The following is a 25,996-nucleotide window of genomic DNA, read 5'->3' on the forward strand; positions in this document are numbered from 1 at the left end:
CACTCATACAGAGACAACATGAGCAACCTCCTTGTCATATGGGTGCTTTGGCCTCTCTGGAGCTTCTCTCTATTAAATGAATTACTCATGGCACACAAGCGTGAACTACTTACTGGCCAGTTTCGTTGAGAATAGGTGCTGGGCAGAGGATATAGTCAGTTCCCACCTCTATGGGCTTTTCATCTGTGAGGAGAAAACAAAAACAATAACCTTATGTGTGTCACATAACCTTAATTTCACAGGATAAAAAGCTGAGGTCCAACAATAATCAAAGATCCACAGGTTCCTCTGCTCTAAGCTAAACGTAGAAGCAGTATGCAGAGATATCTGTTCAAGAATCATGGAATCAAATACAGTGATACTTCTGGTTACGTATTTAATTCGTTCTGGAGGTCAATTCTTAACCTGAAACTGTTCTTAACCTGAAGCACCACTTTAGCTAATGGGGCCTCCCGCTGCCACCGTACGATTTCTGTTCTCATCCTGAAGCAAAGTTCTGAACCCGAGGTACTATTTCTGGGTTAGCGGAGTCTGTAACCTGAAGCGTATGTAACCCAAGGTACCACTGTATTCACACAACCCCTGCAATGCAGGAATCACTGCTAAAGAATCATGGCAGATGACCTTCCAACCTCTGCTTATAAACCTCCAGTGAACCCACCACCTCCCTTCCACTGTCCAACAGCTCTTACTGTCAGAAAGTTCTTCCTAATGATTAATTAAAATCTCCTTCCATGTACAGTGGCACCTCGGGTTACAGATGCTTCAGGTTACAGATGCTTCAGGTTACGGACTCCGCTAACCCAGTAATAGCACCTCGGGTTAAGAACTTTGCTTCAGGATGAGAACAGAAATTGAGTGGTGGCGGCAGGAGGCCCCCAATAGCTAAAGTGGTACCTCAGGTTAAGAACAGTTTCAGGTTAAGAACAGACCTCCAGAATGAATTAAGTTCTTAACCCGAGGTACCACTGTAATTTGAATCCATTGGTTTGAGTCCTACCCTCCAGAGCAGCAGAAAACAAACTTGCTCCGTCTTCCATGTGGCAGCCCTTCAGATATTTGAAGATGGCTATTCTGTCACCTCTCCATCTTCTGTTCTCCAGGCCAGACATACCCAGCTCCCTCAACCCATCCTCATAAGGCTTGGTTGAAGATGTCTCAAGTCAGTCTAACACGGGACCATTTAGAAGCTATTTAAATCCAGCTGGGACCCACCCAGCTGATCTCCCTTTGCCGCCCATCCTGGGCTGGGAGGAAGGAGATACAAATTCCTGATAACCCAGCTCTCTACCCACCGGCCCACAAGATATCACAGACATCTTAAATACGAAGTCAAAAAAAATCAGCCATTTCCCTGCTTTATGGAACCTTGCAGCTGATGCCTTATGTGGCTTAGAACCCCAATACTTTAGGGACCACCTCTCCATGCATGAACCTATCCAGACCCTATATTCAGCATTTAAGACCCTTCTTTTTTTGCCTCCTCCATTTGCAGAACACATCTTCAGTGGCTCCTCGATTGTGGAAGGCTTTCCCCAAAAAGATGCACCCGGCACCATCACTGTCAGCTTCTAGGTGCTAGGCAAAGACGTTCCTGCTCACTCAAGTATTTGGCTCTCATTTGGAGTCCTATGCTATGATAATGTCCCAGCCTGTTTTGGTTTTCAGCTTTTAAGTAGGGCTTGGGTACCATTTGTCCTTTGTGTGTGTGTGGCAGAATGTCCACTTTTAGTCTATAACGTTTTTCAGTCTTTTTGATGTATTTTTAATGTATTTTTGTGCTATTCAAGGTTGTTGTTTTTACATCTCTTTGAGACATTTTATGTAGTAAGTTACTAATAAAGGCAACAAATATTCCTTTATTATTATTATTATTATTACTATTACTACTTTACGAATGTGTTAGAAGGGGCTCATGAAGCATTTCTTCTTGTGAACAGAACATTTTGCACTAGCAGTTAATTCCAGATCGGATACTAGCACAAACAGAGTGGGTTAGCATATGTCCATATGCTTTTGTCTTAAATGCCCTCATATCAGAGAGTACTGAGGGAGAGAAGGTTGGTCTTCTTCTGTTCTCTTTGGCAAGGTTCCTTTACACCATTTGGCAATTCTCCCCCCCCCCAAAAAAAATGAGAAGGCGTGGAAAACCCGGCCAAATTTTAAACACAGACATGCACACAAATCTACAACCTGCAGCAGACTGAGCAAACGTTTAACCTCTCAAACGTTTAGCCAGAGTGGTGCATGCTCTGGTTATCTCCCGCTTGGACCACTAAGTGGGGCTACCTTTGAAGGTGACCCGGAAACTAAAACTAATCCAGAATGCAGCAGCCAGACTGGTGACTGGGAGCGGCCGCCGAGACCACATAACACCGGTCTTGAAAGACCTACATTGGCTCCCAGTACGTTTCCGAGCACAATTCAAAGTGTTGGTGCTGACCTTTAAAGCCCTAAACGGCCTCGGTCCAGTATACCTGAAGGAGCGTCTCCACCTCCATCGTTCTACCTGGACACTGAGGTCCAGCGCCGAGGGCCTTCTGGCGGTTCCCTCACTGCGAGAAGCCAAGTTACAGGGAACCAGGCAGAGGGCCTTCTTGGTAGTGGCGCCCTCCCTGTGGAACGCCCTCCCACCAGATGTCAAAGAGAACAACAACTACCGGACTTTTAGAAGACATCTGAAGGCAGCCCTGTTTAGGGAAGCTTTTAATGTTTGATGTATCACAGTATTTTAATATTCTTTTGGAAGCCGCCCAGAGTGGCTGGGGAAACCCAGCCAGATGGGCAGGGTATAAATAATAAATTATTATTATTATTATTATTATTATTATTATTATTATTATTATTATTACTCTCAGACCAAAGTATGTCCGCCTGGCAAAATTCTTTGTCGTCCTTCAATGATGTGCAATTTACTGTGCTTTAGACACAGATCTCGCAAAATGTGATAAGACAACTCTTGTGGGGATATGAGGCACAAAAACAGGGTGGAATAAGGTGCCACTTAGGTTTGGCCAAGCTTAGGGGTATTGGAACACTGCAGATGGTGACAGCAGTCACAAAATTAAAAGACGCCTGCTTCTAGGGAGAAAAGCAATGACAAACCTAGACAGCATCTTAAAAAGCAGAGACATCACCTTGCCAACAAAGGTCCGAATAGTTAAAGCTATGGTTTTCCCAGTAGTGATATATGGAAGTGAGAGCTGGACCATAAAGAAGGCTGATCGCCGAAGAATTTATGCTTTTGAATTATGGTGCTGGAGGAGACTCCTGAGAGCCCCATGGACTGCAAGAAGATCAAACCTTTCCATTCTTAAGGAAATCAGCCCTGAGCGCTCACTCGAAGGACAGATCCTGAAGCTGAGGCTCCAGTACTTTGGCCACCTCATGAGAAGGGAAGACTCCCTGGAAAAGACCCTGATGTTGGGAAAGATGGAGGGCACAAGGAGAAGGGGAGGACGGAGGACGAGATGGTTGGACAGTGTTCTTGAAGCTACCACCATGAGTTTGACTAAACTGTGGGAGGCAGTGGAAGACAGGAGTGCCTGGCGTGCTCTGGTCCATGGGGTCACAAAGAGTCGGTCACGACTAAATGACTAAACAACAACAACAAGACACAGATCTCGCAAAATGTGATAAGACAACCCTCGTGGGGATATGAGGTGCAAGAGAAGGGTGGAATAAGGTGCCACTTAGGTTTGGCCAAGCTTAGGGGTATTGGAAACTGTCTTATAGTTGATCAGTCCAATTACCCATCAAGACCAGTATGTATTGCCTGAGTGTCAGCGTCTGCTTGATGTTTTTATGGCTGGGATTGAACCCAGGACATTCTGAAGGCAAAGCACGTGCCCTACTGCTAAACTACAACTCTAGCCTTCTGAGCATGCACATATACCCTGAGTTTGCTGTTCACATTTGGCGAAAAACGTGGGGAGAAACCAGTTCAGTGAATAATAAAACAGCCAATCGGAAGCCGCGGAAGCCCATTGGACTTTTGGGTTCCAAAGAACGTTTGCAAATTGGAACACTCCCTTCTGGGTTTGCTGCGTTCGGGAGCCAAAACATTCAACTCGTAAGGCTTTAGGGATCCAAGGTACGACTGTACTTTAAATACATGGTGTGGATACGACCCATATCAAAACTATGCACTACATGAAAACACATATAGCTAGGAGACAAACTAGATGAGATGTTTATCATATGATTTACTCTGACATGCTTTATTTAATAATAAAAAAAAATAGGTAACTCGTTGTAGGGGGTAGAGGAAAACAGGATAAACATCTTGCTGCGCTTTGCCTTCAGCCTCAAATATTTCTTTAAGTGAAAACCAGCTTTGCAAGAGCAAAAACTTGCTAGAAAATTCAGAGCAATGAAATGTGAGTGGTGGGAGAGTTAGAGCTTCACAGCTTTATCTCTGTTCCAAATTTTTCCCCACCAGTTTCAAAACGCATTACTGCTGGCTTACACCAGCTTCCCTGAGAACTGGGGGGCAGACACAAGAGTTTCAATTTGTGTAACACTGTTTTGCACTTTTCGGGGATACTTACCAATTTTCATGCCATAGACCTCGTAGGAGCAGAAGACGTTGTTCACATTCCTTCCCAACATGAATCCTCGCAGAACGACCTGGAACTCCTCTGAAAGCAGGGACACCAGAGAGACAATTAAAAGATTGGGAAAACTGTGGGAAGAGGGATTAAAATTGACAGCATGCAATGCTCTGAAAGAAAATGTGATGAAAATTATGTACAGATGGTATATTACACCAGTGAAATTAGCCAAAATGTATAAAACAAGTAATAAACATTGGAAATGTAAAGAAAAAGAAGGATCTTTTTATCACATGTGGTGGGAATGTAAGAAAGTGGAAGGCTTCTGGGAAATGATATATGATGAGATGAAAAAGGTGTTGAAATATATGAGACTTCCGGGTTTGCGCGATCGGCTAATGGCGGATTCCCTCCGAGCTCCGGAGGGAATCGGCTTCTTGGAAGACGGGTCCTGCCGCCACGGCGACGCGGGGACCCTCAGAAACCGACTTGGTGACTCAGTGGGCACCATTTGCGCCCTCCCCGACCCACGAAGAAGCCTTTTTAAAGGCTTCGGAGTGGGTGACGGAGAGTGGCGTGGGGCTGTGAGTAGACCGCTTCTTCTACGGAGTGAAGCCGCGAGCCATGGCCGGAGAGCGCTGACTTCTTCCTTTGAACATTTGGACTGCAAAAGTAACAACCCGTGAGTAGTATGGAAATTGGACTTAAAAACATTATTTTTAAATTCGGCACGACCGGGGGATGCGTTAAAAGGAAGTCCGCCCCCCGTCTTGTAGACAATTTAAAGCAAGAATCGGATAACTAAGGTCGAAAGACCATCTCTCTCTTTGTGAGACCAGTTTTTTTATTCCAAGATTTGGCACTATAAGTATTTTGCTGGAGGGTAAAATTTGATTTTAAGGAGCTGATGTGCAACCCCCCGGGAGCCGGGAGCGATCCGTGAGAGAGCCTGCTGAGGAGATACAAAGACTTTGATAGCTGTCAAATGAGCTGTCAAAGTTAGAAAAATTTGCTTTTTGTTACTTCTGTTGGTTATTTTCGATACATTTGACTTTAGTCGCTTGAAAATAAAGAAAAAATAAAAACAAAGTAATCAGACTGTTGGAGAAAGAATACTAAGTAACCAGAACCCCTCTAGAGGGGGTTCTGAGACATTACATTGGCTGCAGATGGAAAATTACAGGCTGAGCTGGATAGAATGTTCTTTCTCTTGGGAAAATTACAAGATCAGAGTGAAGCTCTGGCCACAGATGTTATGGCCTTGAATTCTGAAGTAAATAATCTTGTTGATGGTGCCAAGGACTTTACTCAACAAAATCTTGCAGCCGAACGAGAAGAGATATGGATAGACCCAGAGGAGTGGGAAGGAGAAGCTGAAACGTTGCAGGTGAAAGAAGACAACCAGAGGCCTGAAAAAATGGATTACAAAGGAAACAAGATCTGGATGGTGAAAATTTGGCAGGAATTTGAGAATGATTGGAGAGATCCCCCTATGGGGAGATTGGAAGATCTATGGATTACAAATTTGATCAAGGTGGAAGTTGGAGCTTTTGGGACATTTGGGACATTTGGACTTAAAAGGAAGAAGAAATTTGATTTGGGCTTCACTTTTGAACACGGAGGTCTGGTTGGAAGAAATGTAGACCCCATTGGGACAGAGCTTCTCCGAGATTTGATGTTTACCATAAAGGACTACCAACAAAACCGGCAGAGAGGGATTGAAAGAGATTTAAGAGCCTCAGACATGAGGGATCCGGGCTGAGAACTGATAGACTGATGGATATTCTTTGGGGATCGAAACCAGGAAAGGGGGGGTGAGAGTTTTGGAATCCAAAGGGTGTATAATTATATGTTGTTTTTTTGTTATTTTGTTTTATAATTAATATAAAAATTGGGAAATTTTTGGAAGGGAACTTGGGTCGACCTTAGAAAAGGAGGTAAACGATGGGTATTGTTGTTTAATTGAGGTTTATAAGTTAAATTTGGTTAACTAAGAAAAACTAAGTAAAATATTAATAAGGCAAAAGTAGGAGATAAGAACTTGCTGAGTTAATTATGGAATTGGGATGCAAGAAGGGGAGGTGTGGGGTAGTCAGGGAAAGTGGTTAAGAAATTAAGGATTTGAAACTATACGTGTTTATTTCTGTGTTTGTATGTCTGTATTGTGTGTGTTTATATAAATTGTGAAAACCTAATAAAAATTTATTAAAAAAAGATGTTGAAATATACATTTATTAAAAAAAACAGAAGCATTTTTACTTGGCATTGTAGGGGAGGATATTAACAGACAGGATAGCAAATTGTTTTTCTATGCAACAACGGCAGCAAGAGTATTATTAGTACAGAAATGGAAACAAGAAGAATTACCGACGAAAGAAAAATGGCAGACGAAATTAATGGACTATGCAGAATTAGATAAGATGACAGGAAGGATTCGAAACCTGCGGGACCAGATTTTCTCAGAGGACTGGAGTAAATATTTGAACTATCTGATAAGCAATTGTAATAAACAGATTACGCTAGTAGGATTGCAAGAAGTTTTGTAAGGAGGATTACGTGAAATGTTGCAGGGAAGATTAAGAAGAGACTTATTAGTTAAGGATTCTTAAAAGTAATAAGAAAATTAATGAAATGTAGATTAAGTGATAAAGACTGAAAAATCTTCAGATGTCATTGATGGAAGTCCAAAACATTGTATAAGTGTGTGTGTGTGTGTGTGTGTGTGTGTGTGTACACGTGTGTGTGTGTGTGTGTGTGTGTGTGTACACACACACACACACATATATATACACACACACATACACACACACACACACACACACACACACACACATATACACACACATATATATATATATTCATATGTATATATGAAAGCAGGGACACCAGAGAGACAGACATGAGCTTTCCATCTCTAAAACTGAATGTGTTAATTCCCCTGGCAGGAAAGGCTTCATTAGGAGCTTGCACATTTGATGGCAGATCTAAGCATTCATGTTTTATGTCCATAACAACACGGCCAAGAGACAGGGATAATGGCAGGCATAGGAGCCAACTCCAAGGGACCATGAGTGCTTGGACACCCAAAATAATGTAATTGTGGGGGCCGGGCACCCACAACGTAAATGAGCAAAGTCAGCCAGCGCCAGCGGCGCTGCCTCTGAGTCAGAAGTTCAGCTCTGCCCTCTGCAGCCAGCGAGTGTGGCACCCATTTCCAGGGGTGGGGGTGGGGACTCAGATGCGGAGGCAATGTCTCTCTGCCTCTAATTCCGAGCCCCTTCCCACAGAAAAGGGAGCCTTGCTGGCTGTGAAGAGGAGGGGGAAGAGAAGCCACTGCCGCCGCCACAACACAGATGTGGGATGTCACAGGCACACGCCTGCGCATAGTGTGTGTGATGTCAGTGGAAACTGTTGGTAACCGCCTTCAATTTTAACCTGAAGATTGCCACTTGTCCAGTTTTAATTTTAATTTTAATTTGTTTTAATTAATTGTGGGGTGTATCTCAATTTATCAATGGCTTGTTTTTATGCATTGTCTTACTTGTATGATGTTAACTGCTCTGAGCCTGCCTTTGGCCAGGGAGGGCGGGATATAAAGAAAAAAAATTTTGTTGTTGTTGTTGTTGTTGTTATATATATATATATATATATATATATATATATATATATATATGCTTTCGTAGATTTTCACGGGTACAGGAATGCAGGTTTTGGTGTCTTCGGGTGTCTTCCCGTGTAAGAGTCGGGGTGTCTGTGCGACGTTTCGACGAGGTCTCACTCGTCATCTTCAGGCTGGTGCTTTCGGCTTCTTGTTACTGGAACAGAGCAGAATCTGGTGTTTGAGTTCCTATAAATACTGTTGAGGGGTGTGGTGTATAGCCTCCAACGTTCTGGGCAGAGAGGAAGTTCCTAGATTAGTGTGCCTCTTCTTCTTTTGTTCCTTAATTACTTGAGGGATATCTTGAGTGATTTCATGAGTGATATTCTGAATACCACTGGGTGGGTCATTAAGTGTAGATTAGTTGCTAAAGCTTTTGTGTCTTGACCTCTTGAGCTTGTGAAGAGTTTTTCTGAGAAGATGGCTGTGCTGCATTTAGTTGTGCTCTGGCTTGGCTTCGTGTATAGGGGCGAGCTGTGGTTTTGTGCCTTGTGCCAGCCAGATCTGTGTAGGGATTGCAGGGGGGTGCAGCATCCGGAGGTGCCACTATAGTTTGGCTACTGGATGGAGTCTGTAATATGTCTGTGGAGAGGGTCTGGGTTTGGGTCTGGTGTGGTTGATTGGTGACGGCGTTCTGTGTGCCTCTGGTTCTGGTGTCGGTTTTTGTGGGGAGGGCTAATTTCCAGATGTCTGGCAGGCGGGACGTGTCGTCACGCTTGTTCATGTTGTGAGGGTGTTTCTCTATCTCGATGGCTTCCATGATTATTCTCTTGTGGTGATGTTCCATGTTAAAGAGCAATTTGGAATCTGCAAAATTAATTTCGTGTCCTGTTTCTTTCATGTGTTGGAAAAGAGAGGAAGTTTTTTCTTCTTTTTTGACGGCATTCTTGTGTTCTGCGATACGTGCATTTATTCGTCTGTTTGTTTGTCCAATGTACGTGGCTGGGCAGACTTTGCAGGGTATTTCATAGACCCCTTGGTTTTCCAGCTGGATTTTGTCTTTTGGGTTTCTGAGGATATTGGCTATTTTTTGGTTGGTGCAGAAGGCTGTTTTGATATTGTGTTTATGGAGGATTTTGCTGATTTTGTCTGTAGTGCCCTTGATATAAGGAAGGAGGGCCATGCCATTGTTTTCTTCTGTGTCTTGGTTTTTGGGGGGTGTTTCTTTTTGGATTAGCTTCGTAACCCTGTTTTTCTGGTATCCATTGGCGATTAACACATTTGAGAGATTCTGTAACTCAGTTGTCAAGTGGTCTTTGTCAGCCAGGCGTTTGGTTCTGGAGATGAGAGTCTTGGCTACGGAGTTTATTTGTGCAGGGTGGTGGTGTGATTGTGCATGTAAGTAGCGGTTGGTGTGTGTTTTTTTCTGGTAGATAGTGTGTCCTAGGGAGCCATCAGGTTTTTTGTAGATTAGGACGTCAAGAAAGGGGAGTTGGTTGTTGTCTTCTATTTCCATAGTGAATTGTATTTTGGGGTGTAGGCTGTTGAGATGTGTGAGGACTTGTCTAAAGCATTGGTTTCAAAGTGTTCCATGTACAAATTTGCGATGACCGGTGAGAGGGGTGATCCCATAGGTGCTCCTTCTATCTGTTTGTATCTTTGTCCATTGTGGATGAAGTACGTGTTGGTTAGGCAGTGGTTGGTCAGGTCCAGGATGTATTTGGGGGGGTTGTATTTGTTTTGAATGGCTGTCAAGGCTTCATTAATGGGCACTTGAGTGAAGAGAGATACAACACTTTGAAACCAATGCTTTAGACAAGTCAGAACACAAACCCAAACTTTGGCTCAGATATGTTGACGACACCTTTGTAATTTGGCCACACGGGAAAGAAAAACTAGATAGCTTCCTCACACATCTCAACAGCCTACACCCCAAAATACAATTCACTATGGAAATAGAAGACAACAACCAACTCCCCTTTCTTGACGTCCTAATCTACAAAAAACCTGATGGCTCCCTAGGACACACTATCTACCAGAAAAAAACACACACCAACCGCTACTTACATGCACAATCACACCACCACCCTGCACAAATAAACTCCGTAGCCAAGACTCTCATCTCCAGAACCAAACGCCTGGCTGACAAAGACCACTTGACAACTGAGTTACAGAATCTCTCAAATGTGTTAATCGCCAATGGATACCAGAAAAACAGGGTTACGAAGCTAATCCAAAAAGAAACACCCCCCAAAAACCAAGACACAGAAGAAAACAATGGCATGGCCCTCCTTCCTTATATCAAGGGCACTACAGACAAAATCAGCAAAATCCTCCATAAACACAATATCAAAACAGCCTTCTGCACCAACCAAAAAATAGCCAATATCCTCAGAAACCCAAAAGACAAAATCCAGCTGGAAAACCAAGGGGTCTATGAAATACCCTGCAAAGTCTGCCCAGCCACGTACATTGGACAAACAAACAGACGAATAAATGCACGTATCGCAGAACACAAGAATGCCGTCAAAAAAGAAGAAAAAACTTCCTCTCTTTTCCAACACATGAAAGAAACAGGACACGAAATTAATTTTGCAGATTCCAAATTGCTCTTTAACATGGAACATCACCACAAGAGAATAATCATGGAAGCCATCGAGATAGAGAAACACCCTCACAACATGAACAAGCGTGACGACACGTCCCGCCTGCCAGACATCTGGAAATTAGCCCTCCCCACAAAAACCGACACCAGAACCAGAGGCACACAGAACGCCGTCACCAATCAACCACACCAGACCCAAACCCAGACCCTCTCCACAGACATATTACAGACTCCATCCAGTAGCCAAACTATAGTGGCACCTCCGGATGCTGCACCCCCCTGCAATCCCTACACAGATCTGGCTGGCACAAGGCACAAAACCACAGCTCGCCCCTATACACGAAGCCAAGCCAGAGCACAACTAAATGCAGCACAGCCATCTTCTCAGAAAAACTCTTCACAAGCTCAAGAGGTCAAGACACAAAAGCTTTAGCAACTAATCTACACTTAATGACCCACCCAGTGGTATTCAGAATATCACTCATGAAATCACTCAAGATATCCCTCAAGTAATTAAGGAACAAAAGAAGAAGAGGCACACTAATCTAGGAACTTCCTCTCTGCCCAGAACGTTGGAGGCTATACACCACACCCCTCAACAGTATTTATAGGAACTCAAACACCAGATTCTGCTCTGTTCCAGTAACAAGAAGATAACACCAGCCTGAAGATGACGAGTGAGACCTCGTCGAAACGTCGCACAGACACCCCGACTCTTACACGGGAAGACACCCGAAGACACCAAAACCTGCATATATATATATATATATGCTTTCGTAGATTTTCACGGGTACAGGAATGCAGGTTTTGGTGTCTTCGGGTGTCTTCCCGTGTAAGAGTCGGGGTGTCTGTGCGACGTTTCGACGAGGTCTCACTCGTCATCTTCAGGCTGGTGTTCAGAGCTCTGTTCCAGTAACAAGAAGCCGAAAGCACCAGCCTGAAGATGACGAGTGAGACCTCGTCGAAACGTCGCACAGACACCCCGACTCTTACACGGGAAGACACCCGAAGACACCAAAACCTGCATATATATATATATATATATATATATATATATATATATATATATATATATATATATAATTTTATTGAATATTACAAGAATAGTAATAAAAAAGAAAAAATCTAAACAAATTCCATACATATCAATATAAACACAGTTATCTACATATTTACCAAATAAAGACTTCAGAAGAAGAAGAAAAAGGAAAAAAGAAAAGAAAGAAAAAAGAAATACTTTCCATAAGCAATCATACCAAATTTGTATTTCACACATTACGATATAAAAATCTAATGGACTTAGGCTATACAATTGACTTGGCTTGGAAGATTGGTGGAATATTATTACTATTATTATTATTATTATTATTATTATTATTATTATTATTACACATGTGCTACATACAGGCATGTGTGCGTGATGTCGCACGTCAGCCTTATGGTGGAAGACACCCAAAATCCTGACTGTGAGATGGCTTCCCTGATGGCAGGTGTAGTCCATTAACATCTGGGGGCCCCAGATGTTAATGGACTACACCTGCCATCAGGTTCACCATGTAGCCTAATTCTGGCCTTATCTATCTCACAGAGTAGCTGGGGGAAATGATTTGGGATGACATCAAGTTAACCTCGTTACAAGTCTACACACTACACACACACACACACACACCCCGAGGTGCTTTTGGAAGGAAACCGGGACAAATTTAAATCTGCAATGCCGTCACTGGCAAACTGGAGAAGGAAGGGAAGCACCTTTAATTCGCATCTTCCTACTCAAGCATATGGTGCGCCGAGTTACACATTTTGCCCAAGGAAGAAACAGCAGGATTGTCAATATTTGCACGCTGTTTTCCGGCCGTAGCAAACTCACCTCCCACGCAAACACTTGATGGCTGCAGATCTATATCTGGGCACGACTGCTTCAATATCTGTTTGGGAAAGTGAGAGAGCCTTATAAGATTTGTCAAAGCAAAATGGAGCAACTGTAACTAACTTTGCCTAGACAAGAGCTTTATAGTCATCCGATCCAAACGTCAAGGCAGATTTCAGATGTGCCTATGCCTTGAATGGACTCCTCTTGTTCATTTCCCACGACGCAGAATGGAGGGAATGCCCAAACTGCATCACTTTCAGAGCAAGGGGACGTGGGTGGCGCTGTGGGTTAAACCACAGAGCCTAGGATTTGCCAGTCAGAAGGTCAGTGGTTCGAATCCCTGCGACGGGGTGAGCTCCCGTTGCTCGGTCCCTGCTCCTGCCAACCTAGCAGTTCGAAAGCATGTCAAAGTGCAAGTAGATAAATAGGTACCGCTCCAGCGGAAAGGTAAACGCCGTTTCCGTGTGCTGCTCTGGTTTCGCCAGAAGCGGCTCAGTCATGCTGGCCACATGACCCTGAAGCTGTACGCCGGCTCCCTCGGCCAATAAAGCGAGATGAGCGCCGCAACCCCAGAGTTGACCACGACAGGACCTAACGGTTAGGGGTCCCTTTACCTTTAATTCCCACTGGAAATCCGTTGAGAGAGTTTAGGATGGGGCAGAGACGGACTCTGCAGCACACCCACCCCACAGGCCCTCAGTGGGAAACTCTATGGGTGTAAATCTCATCATCTGAGGCCCTTCTTTGTGTGTGGTCTAGAGGCCTTTTCTGTGTTGGCTCCCTGTTTGAGGAACGCTCTCCTAAGGGAGTCTCACCTAGTGCCTTCTCTACATATCTTTAGGCTCCAGGCAAAAATGCTTCTCTGTAACCAGGCCTCGTTGATTAAACTCCACGCATACGTTAAGCAAAATAGAAACATCGCCACCCGACCCCCACCCCCACTCACCATTCCTCCCTCCACCTCTTTCCCCCTTTTCTTCCTAATGTAACACTAATGCAGGCACAGGCAAACTCCACCCCTCCAGACGTTTTGGACTGCAATTCCCATCATCCCTGACCACTGGTCCTGTTAGCTAGGGATGATGGGAATTGTAGTCTCAAACATCTGGAGGGCCAGAATTTGCCTATGCCTGCACTAACATCTCAACAAATGAAACTGATCTGCAGAAAATGTAACTTGAAAAAAGAGACACCGCACATACTTTTGTAAGCCAAGAAATCTTTAATACATTTTTTTAAAAAAAAATTCTATGGCTTTCCCAATGTGTTTGTGGGCTAGAGGGTTATTCGTTTGTTTTTGTTTTATTATGCATTTCACGTCCTCATTTTGTATTGTTATGTTGCAAACTGCCCTGTGATCTTCAAGCCAGAATCAGACACAGAGTTCCCACGAGCAAAGTTACAGAATATAAGCACTTTAAACTTTTACTTCACTCTGCTTGCCAGTAATTCCTGTTGCGGCAATAGGAAGCTGGGTGCATATCAAAATTACACCATCTCTCTAGGTTTCTGCATTTCAATTTCCTATGCAAACGCTTAACAGACACATGCAACAGTGCAAAATATATCAAGTTGCTGAGGTTTTCCTGTTTTGTTTTGTTTTGTTTGGTTTGGTTTTGTTTTAATGTACTCACAATGGTCTTAGTCTGAGTATAGGCTATTCTCAGCCCCTTTTCACTATCCAGTAAATGACAGTGTCCCAGAGATAACATGATCCCATCAAAATAAAATTGTGCTTCTGTCAGGATCAAGGAGCAAGGGATGGAATTGAGCTCCATGCGTTTTTAAAACCCACTCCAGTATATGCAGTATATGCAGAATATACATTCTGCTTATTAGAATGGCTAACTATATCCTCCTGCTTCTAAAACAGGCTGTAGTTCTATGGAATGTCCACAAATATCTCAACAGCTCAGGGAACAAAACTCTCAGCAACAAAATGTCAACGCAATGCTTCTTCTGCGAGAAAGGATTGTGGCAAGCTACCGAGGACAAAAATCTCACACAGGCCCTATGCAAGTAGGAATCATGTGGGGGCAGGGATTGGAAAACGAGTTGTGGGGAAGATAGGAGCCACGGGGGACAGGATATTCTGTAGGGGGGGGTAGTTGGAAGAAAGGGGCAGATTAAGCAATGTGAACCTCCTCTGCCTATCTGAGTTGCTGAGTGGAAAGTGTGTTTCAGAACAACAGACGTTACATTTATTGTATGCACAATGTGGATACCCACTAAATTTTCATCCCCAACACTTGCCAGATAGCAACAAAAATGCACAAGCAATGTTAAAATAAAATAAGGTGCCAGAAGCCATGATAAAACAATTGCTGGATGAGACCACCACCAGACAGCAACACCCTCTTACATAGAATTGTGACTCTAAGCACGGTTGTTAACTTCCTTGACAGAACAACGTAGAGAGAGCAAAATAACTGATGTCATCTTTTTTTTATTTCCTGTGTTTTGCACCAAATATAGGATCTGCTTTGTCTTTGCAGAGAGCTGACCACCACCACCCCTTTCCAAGAGTTTCTGGACTGCCAACGATAAATGATACCCAAGAAAAGCCTTTTTTATTTTATTTTTTAAAAAAGCTAAAGGACAAAACTGAATGGAGCTTTGAAATCAAGAACCAGCATGGAGGACTGGAATCCTGGGTGCAAACCTTGAATATCCGAGTTCAAATTCCCCACTCAACCTCTGATTTATAACATTTCATTATGGCCTTAAAACCCATTTCCCCCCTCCAGCTTTGCAAAACTTATAGCAGGCTGCACTCAGAAAACTGTTGGGTTACTTCAAGGACCTTGGACAGCAAGCGAAGTTCACAAGCCAATTATAGCTTAGCACATCTAGAAGAAGGCTTAGCAACTATGGCAACCAGATTTGTTTGACAAGGTTTTATCTCACTCAAACATATCCGTTCTTGCAATTTTCAAGTACAGTTCTTCTCCCACGCCACCAAAGATCGAAACCACATCCTTTTGTCTGTCATTTTTACATTGGCAACAGGATTTGCATTGTTAGTTCCAGTTAGCCAGAGAGCACCTCTTTGAATTGAATTGAATTGAAATTGAAATACTTTCTTGTCACTTATACAACTTGAATACAGTGAGATTACATTAACACCCCCCACTCAGCTCTCTTAGTCTTAATTCCCCTCGTTTACTGATGCACACCCACCAAACCCGAAAGTCAGTTGCCCTGTTGTTATCTTTTCATTCAGCAGCCTAACAGCCCATGGATAGAAGCTGTTCTTTACCCTGTTGGTACCACTAATCATGCTTCTATATCTTCTGCCTGAGGGCAGGAGATCAAGAAAGTGCCGGCCAGGGTGTGAATCATCCCTGAGAATTCTCCTCACTCTCCTGAGGCAACCTTCTTCCACAATGTCATCCAGTGGATTCATGGGACAGCCCATAATATCTTGGGCTGTATTGACCACCCTCTGTAGGCACTTCCTATCAGTTGATGTCAAACCAACCTACCACACCGTGATGCAGTATGAAAGGACACTTTCTATTCTTGCCTGGTAGAAGGAGATCATCAAATGTTGATTGACATCGTTCTTTCGCAATACTCTGAGGAGATGGAGTCTCTGTTGGGCTTTCTTAACCACCTGGGTTGTATTGATTTTCCAAGTAAGGTCTTCACTGAGATAAACTCCTAGGAATTTAAAGGAAGAGACTCTCTCCACACAGCCCTCCCCGATGTACAGTGTGGCTAGTTCTCCTCTCTTCCTCCGAAAGTCCAACACCATCTCCTTTGTCTTGCTGATATTAAGGTGCAAGTTGTTCCCTGGGCAGTATGTAGATATTTTTTGTATGTTCTCCCAAAGATTGTCCCTTCAGAGGCCTCAGGTCAGTGTGAAGCCCAGTCCTCTGACCATCAGGAGAAGGAAGCACCTGTTCCCATAACTATAGGAAGGGGTGGAAATGGAGGACAAGATAGGTGCTGGGGGTGAGCAATCGGAAAGGGCTGTAGCTCAGTCGGAGAACATCTGCCTTGCATGCAGAAGGCCTCAGACTCAATGACCCCTGCCAGAAATTCTAGAGAGCTTCTGCCAGTCAGAGTAAATGGACCTTTGATCTGACTCTGTATGAGGCAGCTTCCAATACTCTGTGATCCTAATATGGGATCGCTTCTGACACTGGGGAATCATAGAATTGTAGATACAATACAATAATCTTTATTGTCATTGTCCCATACAGAACAACAAAACTGAAAATCTACACCAGACATTCAGAAACCAACAAGCCTGCTATCCCAGCTATCCCAGCATGGTTAGCCCCCTAAAAAAAATCTGATACCCCATAATTAAATACAATATACTCCCATAGAGACTATCTTATTCTGCATTTAAAACCCAAATTGCATTTGAATAGAAACTGTTTCTCAGGCGGCTAGTCCTAGTCTTTATAACCCTGTACCTTCTTCCAGAAGGCAGAAGCTGAAAGAGATCATTTCCGGGGTGCGCACTATCCTGTGCTATCTCTGCAGCTTTCTTACAGCACCTGGAAGCGTAGATTTGATCCAAGGTGGGAAGAGTGCACCCAGTTATTCTCTCTGCAGTCTTTACAACCCTGCACAGCATTGTTTTTCCCCTGACCGTGCAGCTCCCAAACCACACACACAGACCGTAAGTTAATACACTCTCAACAGTACAATGGTAAAATGCCATCAACAGGTCCTTTGAGAGATTATTTTTCCAGAGGATTCTCAGAAAATATAACCTTTCAGTAGGGCTGAAAAAGGACCCTCAGGATCCAACATCCAGTGCGGCTGTTGTCTATTATTTCTGGGGCACCGGCGCCAATCGGAAGCCACGCCTTGGTTTTCGAACGTTTCGGGAGTTGAACAGACTTCCAAAACACATTAAGTTTGAGAACCAAGGATCCACTGTATAGTGGTACCTCGGGTTAAGAACTTAATTCGTTCCGGAGGTCCATTCTTAACCTGAAACTGTTCTTAACCTGAGGTACCACTTTAACTAGTGGGGCCTCCTGCTGCCACCGCGCTGCCACTGTGCGATTTCTGTTCTCATCCTGAAGCAAAGTTTTTAACCCGAGGTACTATTTCTGGGCTAGGGACGCGGGTGGCGCTGTGGGTTAAAGCCTCAGCGCCTAGGGCTTGCCGATCGAAAGGTCGGCAGTTCGAATCCCCGCGGCGGGGTGCGCTCCCACTGCTCGGTCCCAGCGCCTGCCCACCTAGCAGTTCGAAAGCACCCCCGGGGGCAAGTAGATAAATAGGTACCGCTTACCAGCGGGAAGGTAAACGGCGTTCCGTGTGCTGCGCTGGCTCGCCAGAGCAGCGTTGTCACGCTGGCCACGTGACCCGGAAGTGTCTTCGGACAGCGCTGGCCCCCGGCCTATAGATGTGAGATGGGCGCACAAACCCCAGAGTCTGTCAAGACTGGCCCGTTCGGGCAGGGGTACCTTTACCTTTTACTATTTCTGGGCTAGCGGAGTCTGTAACCTGAAGTGTCATAACCAAGCGTGGGAGACCCAGGTATAAATGAACATATCCAGGATGGATTTTTAAATTTATTTTTTTGATCAGCACACTCTATACATTGACAATTAGCAAAATATGCTAAGCGTCAATTCGTTTCACAGCATCCTTTGATTTCGCTTAGCCCTAGCACACAGTTCAAAGGATTTTGGCAGCCGCTGCTACCATAAATCATCACTCTCCTGGCATCTGTTCCTCCCGTGAAATGGCAAACAGAGTTCAGGATTCTGGGCAGGCCTTCAGAACAGCTGGATCTCTCCTCCCCCGCCCCCAGAAAGGAAGAAAAAACAAGTTCAAGGGTCAGATTTCAGATCATTTCGATCCAAGGGAAACCATGAACGCAACAAGGCAATTGCTTACTTGTGTAAAAAGAAAGGGCAGCATTGGAGTTATTCCCAGATTAAAAGCTCTCTATCGATATCCAGCGCGCATGTGGAATACACAGAATGTCACAGCTTTAAAAGCAATAGGAAGATTTCACTTACATTTCCTAAATGTACACCATTCACTGCTCTTTGCTGTGGATGATGATGATGATGATGATGATTAATTAACAGAATTTACATCCTACCCTTTCTTTCTGAAGGAGCCCAGGGTTGCAAGCGTGTCAGTAACTATTTTAATTTTATAAAAGCCAAAGCATTCTAAAAGCAATTACAGTTAGATGCATCTAAAAGGAGTTACAGTTAAAGACATTATTTCATCGAGTATTCCCACGGTGCCAGAAAAAGTATTGTTCTCTCTCTCTTTCTAACTGCAACCTTCCTGACAGCTAGGCTGCTTAAATCCTGCCAAAGCATGACAGTGCACAGGATAGCAAATGTAAAAGATTCCTCAAAACAAATAGTTTCTTTATTTTTATTTATAAAATCAAATGTATATGCCGTTAGTTGTTAAAACAAAATTAAAGCCGTTTGCCATTATATTCTAGTGCAGCGATCCACGCACAAGACTTAGCAAACCCAGTGTTTGGCCTTCTCTTGTGATGCTTGCCAAATTTGTGCACACTGGCTGCAAAATTTACCTTGCAGAACCCTGAGTCAATAAAAGAGCAAAACAAAACCACACACACAAATTGCATTAACGGTTTTCTCGCTCCACACTATGATTCAAGGACTGGCAATGTCTTCAAGGGAGTGTGAGGCCAATAATATGCAGATGTGGTTATTCCCCCCCCCCCCATTTGTTACTATGAACACCATTATGCAAAATTCCATTGGGTATTAATGGGATAGAAACCAGTACAAGAAACAGCCGATGATTCAGACTTTATATCATTCATTTTTCTTTATATATTGACAGAAACAGCCTTGAGGTTTCTCAGAAGGTCAGAGCGGATCGTGACAGGAGCAAATGCATCAGGGACGCCGTTCTACTTCTACGAAGCGAAGCAGGTTTGACCCTGGAAATTGCTTGGATGGGAGCCCTCCTGGGAGAATATAAGCTGCTCTGAGGTTCTCAGAGAAAGAACAGTTTAAAACAAGGTGGGCATGCAACAAAATGTTGTAGCACCTCCTAACAGTATTTCCAGGTTAGCTCATTCCATCCCTTCCCACTTACATTTTTCTTTTCTATCTGACAATTTTCTGCAGATATTGATCATAATCAGTTCTCACTGGGCTGTTTGTGGGGGACAGGACAGGGATGGTGGGGCTTCCACTAGGGCTTTGGTTTTGGTACTTTTGCAAACCTCAGGGCTCCCAAAACAGTGTTAGAAACTCAGATATATACAGTGGTACCTCGGGTTACAGATGCTTCAGGTTACAGACGCTTCAGGTTACAGACTCTGTATTACCTTGGGTTAAGAATTTTGCTTCAAGATGGCGGCACGGCGGCAGCGGGAGGCCCCATTAGCTAAAGTGGTCTTCAGGTTAAAAACAGTTTCAAGTTAAGAACGGACCTCTGGAACGAATTAAGTTCTTAACCCGAGGTACCACTGTACAAGCTAGACGCAAAATGCCTCCTTAAACCAAGGTTATCATCAAAATGGAACGTGTAGTTGCCATTTTGGGGTAAGGTGGTTCTAAAGGCTTGTCCCCCCAAAAAAAATAATGGCAATGGGCCACCGTTCAAAGTCTCCAACGGGGCATCAGCGGCACCGAGGAGAAAATGGATTGCAAATATGGCCGATAAATGAAAGCAGCCAAGATCAGGATAACCCTCAGGGTCTTCTTTGACCTCCTCCAAAACATCTGTAGCCTCAGAGGGGGCCAATACCATCAGAGTTGCTTCCTGAGGTTACGTCAATAATAGCACACTAATGAAGTGGAACAAAAGAGAGGGCGAGAGGAAGACAAAGTCCCACCCAATTATTCACTTAACAAGGAAGCAATCCAGGAGTCACTCAAGGCCCACACGAAAAAGCAAACCACAAGGAACAGCAGAAACATCACACTATTGGGTTTGCCAGCTGGCTGGTGCGCTCACTCTCCCAGCAGTTGTTTTCGCCTGCTGGGTGGGTGCTAGAATTTCTGCTGGTGAAGCCAGAATTTTAAAAAGAGAGCTATTTCTCCCTCCCTCCCTCCCTCTCTCTCTCTCTCTCTGCCCTCCACTCTCCCTGGCTAGTTTTTCAGGGGTTGCGGCAACGCACATTTGAACCACAGCAACTTTTTTCGCTATTGCTGTTTATTCAGCATGCATCCCGTGAGAACGGTGCTTCGGAGAGGTCCCCGTTCCGAGGAGCTTACAATCTAAAACTCAGCACAAGGGGAAACAACAAAAATTGACCGGGGAAGAAGGAGCAAAGAGTCTGTGAGCTCCCCTCTGAGAGCCTGCCATTTTGCACATGGTTTCACTTACCATGTCGTGCAAAGCAGGCCAATAGAACCCGGTTTAGGAAACCACAAAAAATAACAATTTAAAAGAGAAGTGTGCTTTAAAGGGAGGGGGAAAGAGGAACTGATAAAGAGCTGTTTTGCAAAAATATGTGACGGTGCAGAGCTAGAACTGTTACAGGTGCCACTCGTTCCACATTTGTACAAAATCAATTGTTTAGTGCGGCAGCATCTGCACTTTGGAACTCCCCGCCACTTGACAGCTGGCACTGTATTCTTTTTGGTGCCTTCTAAATACTTTTTTTTTTTAGGGCAAGCCAATCCAGATATGTAGAATGCTGGCATGCTTTAATCTGGTTTTAGCTTCTCGCTAATTTTATATTTTGAACATTTCAAATAGCCATTTTTTTTCATTGACAATGTTACTGTTTTATTCATTTTGTAAACAACTTTGATTTTTTAAAAAGCAGTATATAGATTTTACAAACTAAAAACAATAAAAATAACTTTACGGCGCTACTTTCCTGTGCCAGCTTTTGCAAAAAGACGTTTCTAAGCGGAATATGGAACTGCAGCCTAGCGGTAAACTGAATGCTTTTATCTGCAAAAGGTCTAAGGATCAGCCCCCAACAGGCTAGCAGGCCTTTGCAGCTGTTTCATTTTCAATTTGCCAGTCACTTTTTAGGTTTTTAAGGGTGTTTTATGTTTTAACATTGTACACTGCCTTGATAAATCCATGATATGAAAGTACAGAATGACAATCCGATCAGATTGCAAGCTTCATTCCTCAATTTTAGAGCTGTTTGTGTGTGTGTGTGTGTGTGTGTGTGTGTGTGTGTGTGTTTTGGCAAGACTCTGAAGACAGACAGGAGAGTTAGCAGGTTTCCTTGCAGGCTGAAATGCGGTCCAGGCAGGACTGAGTCCAAGCAGGATTGACTCTGGATCAATAAGTCTAGAGAAAAGCTCTATGGAACACAGCTAAGACAGAGGCTTGCCTGGAGGATAAACAAGGAAAGGCTGCAACCCAGTGCTTAACTGCTGAAATGCTAGAGGGGAGGGGCACCGACACAGGAGCTAAAGCAAGGTGGGGAACATTTGACTCCCCATATATTGTTGGACTCAAACTCCCATCAGCTCCAGCTATCATAGCCAATGTTAGAGAGAACGGTAGCTGTGGTCCAACAGAATGAAGAGTCGTCACAGATTTCCCACCCCTGGGTTAAAGCCTGGATGGTTGTACAGTGGTACCTCAGTTTTTGAACAGCTTAGTTCATGAACAACTTGGAACCCGAACACTGCAAAACCAGATGTTTCGGTTTTCAAATGTTTTTTTGGAAGCAGAACATGCTCCATTTTTCATCCCCCTGTGTTTCCTGTTGCACTGCTAATTTGCGTCCTCCCATTGTAATTGAAGCCTTCCGTTTCCAATTGCAGTGTTCTGAGGTGATATTTGGAGCTTATATTTGGTGCTTTTGTTTTTCTATTTATTTTGTGGTTTTTGTTTTGAGGCTTTTTCAGTTAATTTGTTTTTGTGATTGTGTGGATCCCAGTTCAGCTATTGATTGATTGATTGATTGATTGTGTGACTGCAGAAATGGATAACCCCCCCCCCATCCAAACAATGACTATCAGTGCAGGTAAGGGGAAAAAAATAATTTTAATTTTCATCATCTACAATGCTGTTTTATTTATTTTATAGTACAGTACATTGTTTATTGCTTTCATTTTATGGATCAATGGTCTCGTAAGATAGCAAAATTCATGTTTTAGGGGTTGTTTTTAAAAGTCTGAAACAGATCAATCCGCTTTGCATTACTTTCTAAGGGAAAGCGTGCCTTGGTTTATGAACGCTTTGGTTTTGGAACGGACTTCCAGAATGGATTAAGTTTAAGAACCAAGGCACCACTGTATTTGTTTAATATTGAAGAGGAAGGAATGGCAGAGCCAAACCTTGGGAAGCCCTGGCTTTGTGTGATGGCCTGGGATTCGGGCTCGGACTTGGAACTGAAGGAGTCTCGGTCCGCATCGGATCCTCTGCCTCAGGCGGCATCTGAACCAAGTCTGGGGCCTGATCCTGAAGAGTCCCAGTCTGCACAGGTTCCCCTGCAACAAACACCAGCTGTGCTGAGTCAGGGGCCTGAGCCTGCCCTGGCTCCAGATGGGGGGATTACCTCGTTGCCTTCAGCTGGGCCACCACTTACAGCTGTTCCACTACCAGTTGGGTCAGGGGAGGCTGAGGTGGCCTCTGGGTCTAGTAACCCACTGACATCTCCTGAGCTGCAAAGACTCAGGTCTGAGAGAAGGAGAGACCTGAGTACTCGCAGGAGGAGTGCTCACCTTCGGGCGAGACAGAAGAAGAAGAAGAAGAAGAGGAGGAGGAGGAGGAGGAGTTTGGATTTGATATCCCGCCTTTCACTCCCCTTCAGGAGTCTTAAAGAGGCTAACATTCTCCTTTCCCTTCCTCCCCCACAACAAACAGTCTGTGAGAGACTTCAAAGAAGTGTGACTGGCCCAAGGTCACCCAGCAGCTGCATGTGGAGGAGCGGAGACGCGAACCCGGTTCCCCAGATTACGAGACTACCGCTCTTAACCACTACACTGGCTCTCAGAGAAGTGAGTCACCGGGGGATCAGGACCGGCCGTTACCCCGACAGAGAGAAAAGGCTGTTGGATCCCAGCCCAGGTTGCGGGAGCAACATTGCTGCATGCTAGATCCTGTAGCTGTCCTTGCCTGGTTTCCTGCCTTGGCCCTGTTGGACTGACTCCTCATGGAATCCTTGGATTCAGGACCGGACCTGGACCGCGTAGCTCGGGTTAACCCCTGGGCCCAGCACAGGCTTTAGCTAAGATTCCTGGATTGCAGGGAGCTGGACTCAATGACCCTCGGGTCCTTTCCAATTCTACGATCCTCTATGAAGCTTGAAAGAATCTTGGTGAAGTGGAAGCAGACGAGACTGGGATAAGGAGTGTGGAACAGAGTGGGAAATGTTTATTGCGTATCTACAAAAGCATTGTAAGGAAGTTAATACAGTGGCAGGCTTTTTTAAGAAACCACTTGTAATATTAAGGAGACTGTTTAAATTTGGAGATAAAGATAAGGAAACTATTGACATGTATAAATTAAGATAACAGGCGAGGGGATGGAGGGAAGTCAAGGGATCTGCGTAATCCTAAAACGTGGATTTAATATTGTGCGAAAATGTTTTATTTTCTATTTTTTATTTGTTGTGGTTTATTCGTTTTATACTTATGTGATGATAATGTTTAATTGTGGGAAAAAAATTTAAAAAAAGAGCGGGGAACGGAGGCTGGAAGCGATGTTCTGGAGTTTGTAGTTTGTTAAGAGCGTTTACCGTATCAGTTATGTAATGCAACCAATAGCAGTTTAGTGGTATCTGACGAGTCAAATCGAAATCATAAGGCAAACCGTGCAGAGGAAAGCAGAGGAAGGGGTGGGGAGGGAGAGAACCTGGGACCTTATCAGTTAAGTTGCGGCTTAGGAAGCAGCCCTCTGTGCACCAGGACATTATACGATTTGTAATATGTCAGGGGATGTCAAATTAAGCCCTGTGCTGTAGTGAAGGGTAGGAGGACAGAGAAATATTCCCCTTCCGGGCCATTGAGCCCCTTTAACAACTCCACACAGCCATTCACCCCCTCACCTCCCCAGTAGCTCTCTGCTCCTCTCGCATTTCAGCTGCATGAGCAGAAACCTCTTAACATGTTTGTTCTAAATCTCACAGCAAGTGCGGCTCCAGCGCTGGGCTATCCGTGTGGATTAGAGGAGAGAGTGATATAATCGGAATAATTTTCCTCCGTGCTCACTTCATGCCTCCCTTCCTTCTCCTCCAAACTTCTTCTTCTTCTTCTTCCACTTAAGCGTTTAATGACTTGCTTCCTGGCTGCCCCAGCACACAAAGCCAAGCATATTTCTTCCTCTTGCAGGAAATGTTCCTATTAAGGAGGCTCGTAATTGGTAATCAGATGCTCCCTGTAAATGGATTCTGTTCTTGCAAAGAAAAAAAAGTGGCGCACGGGGCCAGGCTTCAGATACACGGCGGCTGGCTGGCACTTCTCTTTTCTAGCCTCTTGCAAAGGAAACGGAAAAAACCCCTCTGTGTTTTCTGCTTAGTTGCACCGAGAGCAGGTGATTGTACAAAACAGCAGGGCAGGAAAGTTTTGACACAGCATGGGGAGCAATGTGGAGCAAACCTCCTGCTGGCTGTTCACCTCTATCGCTCTTGAAACAGCAAAGGTTGCACTGCAACAAGAGCTTTGACTTCTCCAAGCATCTCTCCACACTCAACATGGGAACATAAGAACAAAGGCCAATCTAGTCAAGGCTCCTGGTCTCATAGCGGTCAATGGGAAGCCCACGAGATGGACCTGAGTGCGAGAGCACTCTTCCCCAGCCGTGACTCTCAACAACTGGTATTCAGAGGCATACTGTCTTTGAAAGTGGAGGCGAACATAGCCGTCATGGCTAATAGTTCATAGCAGCCTTTTTCCTTTGTATAATTCTCTTTTAAAGGAATCCAAGCAGTGTTCAAAATTGGCCAGGCGCATTTTGCACTAGAGCTGGACCATAAAGAAGGCTGATCGCCGAAGAATTGATGCTTTTGAATTATGGTGCTGAAGGAGACTCTTGAGAGTCCCATGGACTGCAAGAAGATCAAACCTCTCCATTCTGAAGGAAATCAGCCCTGAGTGCTCACTGGAAGGACAGATCCTGAAGCTGAGGCTCCAAGACTTTGGCCACCTCATGAGAAGAGAAGACTCCCTGGAAAACACCCTGATGTTGAGGAAGATGGAGGGCACAAGGAGAAGGGGACGACAGAGGACAAGATGGTTGGACAGTCTTCTCGAAGCTACCAGCATGAGTCTGACCGAACTGCGGGAGGCAGTGGAAGACAGGAGTGCCTGGCGTGCTCTGGTCCAGGGCGTCACGAAGAGTTGGACACGACTAAATGACTAAACAACAACAACAATCAGCCACTTGGGACCGAGTGAAGTTTCCCAGGTGCCAGGATAGCGCCTGATGTCTCCACCATTTGGAGGTGCATGCCTGGGGATCCTCGGACCTTT

At 44.4% G+C, this 25,996-nt stretch overlaps 1 protein-coding gene across 1 annotated transcript in view; it reads right to left on the minus strand.

Annotated features, from left to right (window-relative positions):
* The window catches only part of ANTXR2 (ANTXR cell adhesion molecule 2), a 153,764-nt gene that overhangs the window by 97,873 nt on the left and 29,895 nt on the right, over positions 1-25,996 (minus strand). Inside the window, exons 8-10 of the mRNA XM_082236513.1 lie at positions 12,627-12,684; positions 4,551-4,640; positions 114-183 (exon numbers count right to left, since the gene is read on the minus strand). Coding sequence (XP_082092639.1) covers positions 114-183; positions 4,551-4,640; positions 12,627-12,684 — 218 coding nt within the window. The remainder of the gene's footprint in view (positions 1-113; positions 184-4,550; positions 4,641-12,626; positions 12,685-25,996) is intronic.

Source organism: Podarcis vaucheri (genome assembly GCF_965113315.1).
Source record: "Podarcis vaucheri genome assembly, chromosome: 9".
NCBI lineage: Eukaryota > Metazoa > Chordata > Lepidosauria > Squamata > Lacertidae > Podarcis > Podarcis vaucheri.